A 10,624-nucleotide genomic window follows, 5' to 3' on the forward strand; every position below is an offset into this window, starting at 1 on the left:
TGAAGCACTCTCCACGTCACACCGCCCGGTCTACAATGATGACGCAGTTGCCTTGACTGATAGATCAATGGCAAGCCTGTCATCGTTTGAGATGATCGCTGAATAAGAATACTGCCACTTCAGAAGCCCCAACATTAACAAAGAGAAATAAAAAACTGTACATCAAGATACGACGTACAAGCCCAGCCGGGGCGATCTTATATACATGTCTTTCCGATGGGATATGTGACAGAGATTCATAAGAAGTTGCTGGGATGCCCTCGAATTTTTCTCCTTTTTGCTGACTTGCGATGCCGAACTACAACTCATCCAGCACGTGGATATACTTCTTGTCCTCTCGTTTCTCCTTTTCTGTTGCGGGGGGCAAGTCGTAATAGTTCTGGCTTCTGAATCCTTGCTGGAGTGATGTTAGCTGTCGAACGTGTGGCATTACACCTATCATGAAGGACCAACCAGGTAGTGATATGTGAAGTCTGCGATGTCTCCAGGTTCAATACCGAGGTCCTTAAATGTCTTGGCCGTGGGGTCGATGATCTGATCCATAAACTCTCGCTCAACTTCGTCGGCCGAAATTGTGTGCCACCAAAGTGCTCTGTTTAACACACTAGCAATGGGCTTGAGAATGCGTTTGGGAACATTTATATGCCGTCTCTGCTTGAAGATTTCTTTATCTACCATAGCAGCGATTTGTCCCATGCTATACTGTTTGGGGCCATAGAGTTCAAAGGTTTGACCGGTCGTGGAATCATCATAGAGCAACTTTTCCAATGCGGCGCCAACGTCGATTGACTACACAAAGGCATTATTATCACCATCATTCAACCGGGGGCGCAGGAAATGGTAGTTGTTGTAACTTACGTGAACTGGCCAAAATGTTTCTTGCATGTTGTTGGCAGTGAACAGGTTAAGAACGGAGGCAAGCTTGAGAAGTAAATTGTCTTCGAACCCGAACATTGGTGCTGGTCTAACGAGGGTGGCTTCCGGAAAAACACGCCTGGCCACTTGCTCACCTCGAGCCTGAGACAGATAGCGCATGTGAGATCCAGCCCCCAACAAACAACAAAGCAAAAGGGAATTGACTTGCCTTAGTAGCGTAAAATTCGGACGTAGATTGTAGGTTGGCGCTGTGGGAGGAGACGTGAATGTATCTATCAACATCGTATTTTGCGGCCGCTTCAACGATGCGTTCTGTGCCTTCCACATGGACGTCATCGAGAGTAAAGTTTCTGATTCGGTTTAGTTTGAGCATGACATGCAATTGATGGTTAGAAACACACTTGGTAGGATAGTCTCGGCCGATCAAGTTGTATACAACATCGGAGTGTCGGACGCTTGCTTCGATCGACGGCGTATTCCGTAAGTCATATTCCTATTTCAGGATAACTAAGAAGGATGTTTCTTGACACTAGAAAAAGAGAAGCCAACTCAACCTACGACAAAGACGACGCGGCCAAGATCACCTGTAACCTTCAAATGGCGTTTTGTCATTTCTTCGCGGAATGGAACAACAACTGTGCATCCCTGGCGTGCTTCATTAGTTTAGAATGTATACTATTCTGCTGCAATTGGAGTCGTAGGACGTACCCAATCGATTCACAATATACCGACCCAACTGTCCAGTTGCGCCAAAGACTGTCGCAGTGTGACCTGCACGAGACGTGAGCATTGCATTCATCTGAAATGAAAATGAAAGATAACCAGCAACTACCTCCAAGGGACGATCTAAAGCAGAGAAAAGGTCAGCGAAGGTTTTCTTTTTAAGGCTAGCAGTAATACTAACCGTCCGCCTTCTACTCGGATAATGGGTTTACCGGTTCTTGTGACAGAGATATCGGAAGCGAAACGTCGGCCAATTACATTTTGGGTAGCTTGGCGGACTGACCGTACCGTATACAAGGAATAGGACATCTCTGCGGCTCGTAGATCAGAAGTTGAAGAATAGTCACGCTCCTAGTCGACCTTCAACCTGGACACAACAAGCAGGGTCGATATTTGGGCGGAGCATTGTCCACGTGCACAGTCACGAGATTTCAAGGTATGGCTACCTCCTCCCAGCGGCGGCCTGTGCGCCACCCAGTGCTTCCCATACTACAAGAACTATTGTCGTCTTCATCCTTGTACCACGACACCGAGCTTTCGGTGTTGACTTCTTTGTTGACAATATCGCCGCTATTACTGTCAGGCAGCAAATGATTAAACGTAAAAACGCGGAACTTGACATCTTGGGATCTTAAACCTGGTTACGGCCTCTTCTCTGACATCGTCTAGCAGCCCGGCGATTACACCAGACCTGATTACCATGGCCGTCGACTCGATCCCGGATTTTCTCGCCGAGCAAAGAGACAAGGCACCGGAAGAGTTACAATCCCTTGTCCTTGACTTCGAAACTTTCTGGGAGCGCAAGCTATGGCATCAACTCACCGACTCTCTCGTTCAATTCTTTAATCACCCCAAGAGCGCACCTCAGCGCCTGGCCTTCCACAAGGTTTTTATTCTGAAATTTGCGGATAAAATCAATCAGCTCAAGCTGGTGGATCTTGCATTAAAAGCCGCGACGCAGTGCAAAGGTATGTAAGTTAGCTTGATAATCAGATGTTAAGGCTAATGGACTAGAAATAGATGACCAGGAACGCTTATCCTTTTTGCTATCTGTGGTGAAAAAGGTCGATAATGATACATCACAAGACGCACTCGTGTTCGCATCTGTGGCAGTGTCCCGTGTAAAGCTCAATCTCAACAGACTGGATGACGCTAGACAAGATTTGGATGCTGCCGAGAAGATCTTGGACACGTTCGACTCCGTGGAGACGGTAGTCTACGCCGCGTTCTATGATGCCAACGCAAGCTATTATCAGGTAGGATTATATCAAGTGAGAATTGCTGCAACAGCTAACGATGTTTGCTAGAGAAAAATGGACTTCGCAAACTACTATCGCACTTCTCTCCTGTACCTTGCTTGTATCGACTTGTCGTCTCTCTCAAGTGAAGAACGTCACAAGCGAGCCTACTACATTAGTATAGCTGCCTTGGTTTCAAGCAGTATATACAACTTTGGAGAGCTTTTGCTTCATCCGATTCTTGATTCCCTCGCTGATAGCGAAGACGACGCCTGGCTCCGCGAGCTCTTATTCGCGTTTAACCGAGGCGATCTTGTAGCATTTGATGCTCTATCCGACAACATTGCATCTCACAAGCTACTAAACGAACACTCTACTCACCTACGACAAAAGATTTATCTTGCCGCGCTCACTGAAGCCGTTTTTCGACGGCCCCCCAACGATCGTACCATTACCTTCGCAACAATCTCGCACGAGACCAAGGTCGGGCAGAAGGAAATTGAGCACCTCGTCATGAAAGCTTTAAGTCTGGGTCTGTTACGAGGAACAATTGACCAAGTAGATGAAGTTGCGCACATCACCTGGGTACAACCGAAGGTGCTTGATATGAAGCAAATAGGCAACATGCGCCAACGTCTACTTGACTGGGACTCCAAGGTTAACCAGCTTGGTAACTGGATCGAGACCGCCGGAAAAGATGTCTGGGCTGCTTGAAACTTTACCGATTTGCTGAGTGGTGAGGCACCAAGATAAACTCGTTGACAGGGTAAATGGGTCAGGGACTTGAAACTTGTCCAGGTATATATGCCAATACCGAACCGTAGTGCCACACATTATCAATGTCCTGTTATTATATCGGTAATGTCAAGGTACAGACATCTCAAACAGTATGAGAATAGGTAGATGAAGGATAAAGGTAATCCCACTTGGTGAGTCGATAGATATACATTCGCGTAAATTGCCTATTTCTTCCCCGTCGTGAACACGTCAGGCTTTTTCGATGTACCAGAGAGAACATTCGTCATCGCAAGTAGCCAGGCCGGCCACCATACACAGCAAATCACAACAGGCGTGTACATGGCCCACACGTTCCACCCAAAGCTAGCCTGCTGCAAGAGTGCAGCGACAGTTAGGCCGGCAAAGCGACTTGCTGGATACACAACCACTGATGGTGCCACCGCAGTAAGCAAGGTAACCATGAGGTATTTGGAAAGAGAGTTCTTGCATGGTTGCACGAATGTTAGTGGGCTGGCGAGTACACCCACCAAGAATGCCAACGAGAAATTCAGTGTGGCCAGTGTTGCCAATGCCATCCCAAGAACGAGCAAGGAGAGTGACTTAGTCAGCTGAAAGTGCTGCGTCCTCTGAGTGAAGGATACAGGAAGAAGATATGATATGACGAATGGAAGCAAGGCAGAGAAGATACAAAACATGGCCAACGAAATTGGTAGAAACTATGATTGTTGAGTGAGTCAGTGGCATCAAGCACAAAATGACAGGTTTTGGTGGATTGTATGGACCTGCAGGGGTACTTGAGTAAACATACTGTTGCAGGAACATGGCTTAGAATGAAAAGAGGAACCACAGATGCAGCATGACATCCTACCACAATCGCTAAGGGGAGGGACAGATCTCGCTCAGTCGAATTGACAGCAGGTGAACTTCCCGAAGCTTTGCTGAACTTTAATTTTGCTGCAGCTGATTTCTCGGAAGCCACCCTTGCGGGCGCTTGGGTCTGCGTGGCAGTTTGTCCGCTCTTTACCCAGAGAAAAATAGCCATGATCGTGAAGTTAGCGGCAAGGAGCATAGCACTGGGGAGATATGTGCCGATGCTAACAAAGCGATCCCTCTGCATTAGCAGGTAAAAGAAGAAACTTTGGTGGAGATGCTCCAGCAGATTATTTAAGCTTCGGAATGTGCCTTCTATAACACGTCCCATGGCCATTTCATCATGCCAACCTTGGCCATATGGTTGCAGTGTTACGGCATCAACATGATACGGAATGAAACTGCTGTGAGGTCCAGCACAGATGCCCAGACCTTGTTTCAACATACCTCGCAGTATCGTCGTGAGCCGATCTCGATACGAGTCACTGTGATGCTGCATGCCTTGTATTGCTGTTTGCATTCCCATTTGCGCCCCAGCAATATTCACGATTGAGTTTATAAGGTCGAGGTTGGGCAGTTGCCCGTTGGCACCATCATAAATGATATGAATACCCTCGAATCGTTGATCAACGGCGTAGTCGATAGCAATTGCACCCTGCAATGCGCCGGATTTCAGCGGCAGTGAAGCAATGTTGTTCAAGTCATGCGCATCATGGTAAGCGTCCACCCAAGCTTGAGTTCCAGTTCGGCTGTCGGGAGGTATGAGGATTATTATGTCTTTCGACCAAAGTGACCAGCCTGTGCAGATTCTTAGCCTGGAAAAGTCACGGTTCTTGCTCAGCGTATACAGCTGGTGACATACGCTTGAAGTAGCGGGCGAGGGTGATGGCCAGAGCAACACCGTTTCCATTGAACGTTTCGTTGACGCTGTTCCAAGCAGACACCAGAACTATTGCCTCAGTAGCATCTCCTCTGGGGGCTTGCAAAATCCCGTACAGATTCTCGCCGCTATATCTTTCACCTGCGGAGTTGTAGGTGTAGTTCTGTCTACCGACTTTGATACCGGCGGCACTAAGAATGACTTCAAGGTGGTTGTTGATGCTATGATAGTAAGTTCCCAGTAGATTCTTTGGCAGTTCCATCTAACTTGAGAGCTGACGCTAACTTACTCATAGTTGCTCTCGTTAACAAGTGCATCCAATTCCTGTCTATATGCCCTGAAAATGTTCTGTTCGCTACCCCCAAAATAAGTATGCACTTGACCAGGAAGCAAGGCGTTCTCGGAGATATAGGTGCGCCGAGAATAATAGTCGAGTGGTAACAAAATGAGCCAAATAACTCCAACTAGAATGCAAAGCAGGGAGAGATATGGCGGTAATTTGAGTATGCGTGGATCCCGTCGCAGGGAGAGCGCTGATGCTGCAGACAGATATTACTCGATGTTAGAATTGTATTGCCCGCGAGCAATGGGCTCCTAAATGATCGGATACGCATGCGGGAGTCAATAATACTTACACAGCAACCTTGACATGTCGGTGGACTGCGCGACAAGGCCAGCTCGGGTAGCTTGTGTTCTTGGAACTGGCGACATGTCGGCCGTAGGGCCAAATGGACCGGCATTGAACTTGCATATAACGGGGCTCGCCAAATGGGCCACCTGGGGCCCGTCGTCACAGGGCAACTTAATCCTTACTTCCCCCCGGATCGGAATAACATTACTACTACATGTGCTCTAAGAGGAGGAGCGTTTCCATCTCAAGAGACACGACGAAGATCGATTGATAAGTCATTGCGCCTCTGTCTTCTTGTGCGCTCAGTTCTGGCTACCCAGGTAATTTGAGTTCTGCAATCGCAGGCAGTGCACCTCGGGGACGACCGACTCCTTCCTCCGCGGTCGACTCCGTCAGACTTCATTCAGTGCTAGATCACCAAGGGACCGCGACGATGCCTGCCATTCGAGGCTTCAGCACTTTGCGTGCTCGGTCGTACATTTTCCGACTCCCTTTATTTACTCGAGCGATCATACTAGCCATACTTGTATTCTGGATACTCAGTGTTCCGTCTTTGTGGAACTTGCCCCAATGGGGCTCATTAATACCAGATAAAGTCACTTTCGCGACAGGTAATTCTCCCCTCGAAAGGTGTTTTCGACATGTGCCTAAAGCACTGCCTGACACTCTGTATAGCGTATCGATTATCCACTTTCCCACTGATTCACCTAAATATTCTTCACGCGGTCCTCAATGTGGTGGCGCTCACCCCTTTGATGGAACGGTTCGAAAACGAATATGGGACGCTCACTAGTTTAGCTTTGTTTTTCGGACGTAAGAATAGCTTTTCCTGTGCCACTCGGCAAGGCGATGAAGTTGACTGAAGCTGGGCAGCGTTAACTACAGTCCCGGCTCTGCTGTATATTGTCATTGAGCTTGGAGTTTTGAGAGCGAATAATGCTGTTATGGGAGCAAGGTAAGAATGGCGCTGGTAGCCCGCTTATATAAACATTGAGAGCCTAACAAGACCTCAAAAGCATATGGGTCTTCTTACTCCTTGGCATGGAGGCCATTCGAACTTATCGTTCGAATCCACACCTGATCATTGGTACATATCACATCCCCACGTGGACGACGCCACTGCTCATGATATTCGTGGTGGCTGTCTTGATACCTAATACTAGCCTCTTGGGACACCTTTGCGGTGTAGCCGTAGGCTATACATGTATGACAACTGAGATCGTATGGGTCAAGAATCAGATTTGCTAACAATCACTACTTTCCGCAGGCGGCATTGGGTACCTCAAATACATTGCCCCCCCAGAGTGGGCGTTGCGATGGATAGAGGTACGACTTAATTTACTGGCTGTTCTTCCACACTACGTAAGTGTTGATCAAAAGACATATGGTCGGTTTGGCGTCTTGCCATCGTCGACACGACCAGGAGGCAGCAATGTAACGGAGTTACTTGGAAGTACACAGCGACTTGGTCCATAACGGCCCCATCTGGCTTGTTCGAGGCGATAAATCCTATGGACCTGATGAGATAATTACCGTACAAAATTTCTTTGCGAAAACTCGGCACCAGCCAGCGGAATAAGGGATATATGCATCTACTGTGGAGTTTCAGGAACTGCTTTCTGTGTAAAATAGTCCTTGTAATGGCGCGTCGAGTTGAGCAGGCTCTGACATGCCCTAGAATATCTATAATATATTGGCTCCGGCGGAGCATAAGAAAGGATCCTCAGACTCTTTCTTGGTCTTTCGCGGCAGTCGGCAATCGATAATTTACGACCAGTCAACACTCAAAAACTCCAAATTTCAAGCTTTTATTACTAATCGTGTGATAGTCGACGTCTTCACACGCACTCGTCGATAGCCAATTGTCTTAGTCCTGAAGAAATATGTTGTAGCGCCTTGCCTGACCAGTTCAGTGTCCCTGCACCATGGCACATTACCTGACAATCGCGAGGACGAGCCCATTAACCCAAACGCCGTGCGAGACTTCCACTACACGGACCGTATTTCGACTCAACCCTAGAACCACGCATACACAGTTTTCGCAGTGAACGTGCGCTTCTCCATGACGGAAATCAGAGCCAATGTACTACATCAGCAGACAAGGAACTCGAGACGCTTATCAGACGGCTCTATTCATCATTTATTCACTCTCAATTAAGGACTAGTTACATCATAGGACATAATTTTATAACTGTATCAACTGCCATAGTTTATCCCTGGCGTCTACCGGTCCAGCGCCTTGGCGTTTCAGCACGCCAAACGATTTAAGGGTAATGCAGAAGGTCATGCTAATCACTCGTGTATGGTTCGATGATTTAGCTGCTACGATTGCAGGCCAACCAGAGGGTCGCCGTGAAACAAATGGCCGAGTCCGAGTCGCGCTACTAGCCAATCTTGCCGCTTGTCTTGCGTGTCATAACTTTTGTGATAGCATGCCGTATTGTTGCACCCGCCTTTTCAATATCCTTCTTGGAAAGTGCCGACGTGATGCAAATCTTCAAGGCAGGCTGAGCAACCCAACTGGTATCGCGAGCTTTAATGGCATGCGCATACGGCCTGGTCTTTAGTCTCGCAACAAGAACTCCGTTCGTTAAGCACTAGACGAACTAGTTAATACATGATACAACTGAGATTCGTCTTTGAGTTTTGTGGCTGTTGTCCGAACACGCTGCACTTGTTCTGTACGATGCTGTGTCGTATGACTCACCTCGTCGGCACAGTCTAGGAAGATTCGTTCCTGATCTTCAATACTCAGCTTTTTGGCCTTAATCACCTCTGGCCTGAGCACGAGTAACATGATTGGGTTTTCCAATGCACTAGTGCAGACAATCCAGTCGCTGCGCGGGTCCAACTGCAACTTCATTATTTTGATATTTTCCCGACATTGACTGAGGATATCCGGATTTGATTGAAGGAGACTGAGTGTCTCACTAGCTGTCATAGCCAGCATGGCTGGCAAGGCAGCCGAGTAGGTGTAAGCGGAAGATGTAATGCGCTGGTGTTCGACAACGTCTTTGGCCCCAGCACAGAAACCGCCGCCAGCGCATAAAGGTCCGGAGAGAGACCCGACAATCATATCGACCTGTTGCGGGTCAACGTTCTGGGATTCAGTGAGGCCACGACCAGTCCGCCCAAGGACTCCAAAAGACCAGGTTTCATCAAGGATGATGCGAAATTTGTATCTCTCTTTTAGTTCCACGAGAATCGGAAGGTCCGTTACATCTCCACAAGTCTCGAAAAGGCCTTCTGTGACAATGAATCGCCGTGTAAGCCTCTTTCCCTTGGCCTGTTCAAGAGCGACCGCTTTCATTACCCGTTCTAAATCATCCATCTGACCGTGCTTGAACCATTTGATGTTACTTCGAGAAGCCTGTAATCCTTTTCGAATTGAATAGTTCACGGCTTCATCGGCAATTATAACGTCGCCACGCTTGCAAAAGGCCGGAATGACACTCGATACAGTAGAGAAGGACTGCGCGTACACAATGCAGCCTTCAGTACCAAGATAGTTTGCGATATCAGCCTCAGCCTTAACGTGAACATCCTGAGTACCATAGAATTGTGGAGGGCCACAAGGCCCGACACCGTAAGTTCGCAGGGTCTGGATAGCCTTTTCCTTTATTTGTTCATTTGCGTTGAAGTTGTAGAAGTTATATGAAGCCAGGTTCACAACTGTTCGGCCGTTCAGTAGTTTGACTTTTGGACCCGTCGGACTAAATAACATAATAGTAGTGTCAGCAGACCGTCTCATAGTTCTTCAAATGATTGTCACTATTTACAGTGCTGGGAGGATGGCTCCCGCCTAAACGTGATCGCCTTCTGTTTTAACCAGTTGGACTCGGACGGCAAGTCAAGAAGAAAGGTTTAGGACATACCCGACGATCACAGGGAGCTTGTCGCTCTCGGTCTCTTCGAGCACTGTCCTCTCGGCAACAAGTGGCTCCGGGGCCCAGTCGTCAATCAATTCATCAATCTCCTGAAGGTGAATACGGAGTCAGTGACGAGTCCGGATGTCATCAACGCTAAGGAGAGGTTTTACTCCATCTAGGGCAAAGGAGGGGAGGAATGCAGAGAAAACTTGCATCTTCTCTGAGCTGAACGAAATTTTGCTTATGAGTAGAATATGACGGCGACAGCAGATAGCGAATGAAGAACAGAATCAGTACCAATTCAATGGCAGATCGCACGGGGTCATTTTGGTAGCTTGACTGGATGTACCGAACAAGGACAGCGGAGCCAGGCACTTTCTGGAATGCAGAAGACGTCTGCTGCAGCACGCGGCTGAGCTGGTTGTGCAAGGCTTCAATTTCCATGAAGCCAGCCTTGATAATACTGTCGTGTTATGACGACCTGTAAGGAGTGGATTGAGACACAAAAGATCGGGTAATATTGATTCCAGTATCTATCTTTCTGCTCAAGCCGGCTGTGTGGGAGGAGAAAAAGACCCAACCACCCCCTCCTCTCGAGCTATTAAAGTGGGTCCCCAATTTAGAGCTTGACTGGTTGACTATCTCTTAGAATTAGGACCTGGAATGCGGCCTGTGCCTACAGAGAGGCTCCAGATATCGTTCGTGGAGTCTCAGTTTCTCCTGTTTCTCTTTTACCAGTAGCCATTTGAGCTTCAAAGCAATCGCGACAGTGAATCCTGTTCACAGAAGTACGGCTGAC

The 10,624-nt window shown here is 47.9% G+C and overlaps 4 protein-coding genes across 4 annotated transcripts; 1 reads left to right on the forward strand and 3 right to left on the reverse strand.

The window, feature by feature from the left end:
- Positions 1–298: 298 nt before the first annotated feature.
- On the reverse strand, positions 299–1,212 carry MAM_00131 (NADH-ubiquinone oxidoreductase 40 kDa subunit-like protein; the record flags this gene model as incomplete). The annotated part of the gene is made up of 3 exons (XM_040818931.1): positions 299–397; positions 454–789; positions 859–1,212. The coding sequence occupies 3 exons, from the start codon at positions 1,210–1,212 to the stop codon at positions 299–301; spliced, it is 789 nt and encodes a 262-aa protein (XP_040682195.1).
- A 1,087-nt stretch (positions 1,213–2,299) lies between these two features.
- On the forward strand, positions 2,300–3,551 carry MAM_00132 (Proteasome component (PCI) domain protein; the record flags this gene model as incomplete). Its single annotated transcript, XM_040818932.1, has 3 exons — positions 2,300–2,567; positions 2,620–2,855; positions 2,907–3,551. 3 exons carry the CDS (start codon positions 2,300–2,302, stop codon positions 3,549–3,551), a joined length of 1,149 nt encoding a protein of 382 aa, XP_040682196.1.
- A 923-nt stretch (positions 3,552–4,474) lies between these two features.
- On the reverse strand, positions 4,475–6,036 carry MAM_00133 (rhomboid protein 2; the record flags this gene model as incomplete). Its single annotated transcript, XM_040818933.1, has 5 exons — positions 4,475–4,572; positions 4,893–5,243; positions 5,308–5,546; positions 5,615–5,864; positions 5,961–6,036. 5 exons carry the CDS (start codon positions 6,034–6,036, stop codon positions 4,475–4,477), a joined length of 1,014 nt encoding a protein of 337 aa, XP_040682197.1.
- Positions 6,037–8,340: 2,304 nt separating this feature from the next.
- MAM_00134 (serine palmitoyltransferase 1) lies at positions 8,341–10,269 on the reverse strand (the record flags this gene model as incomplete). Its single annotated transcript, XM_040818934.1, has 4 exons — positions 8,341–8,553; positions 8,664–9,669; positions 9,832–9,932; positions 10,123–10,269. The coding sequence occupies 4 exons, from the start codon at positions 10,267–10,269 to the stop codon at positions 8,341–8,343; spliced, it is 1,467 nt and encodes a 488-aa protein (XP_040682198.1).
- Between the last annotated feature and the right edge of the window lie 355 nt (positions 10,270–10,624).

Source organism: Metarhizium album, assembly GCF_000804445.1.
Source record: "Metarhizium album ARSEF 1941 chromosome Unknown scaffold_1, whole genome shotgun sequence".
NCBI lineage: Eukaryota > Fungi > Ascomycota > Sordariomycetes > Hypocreales > Clavicipitaceae > Metarhizium > Metarhizium album.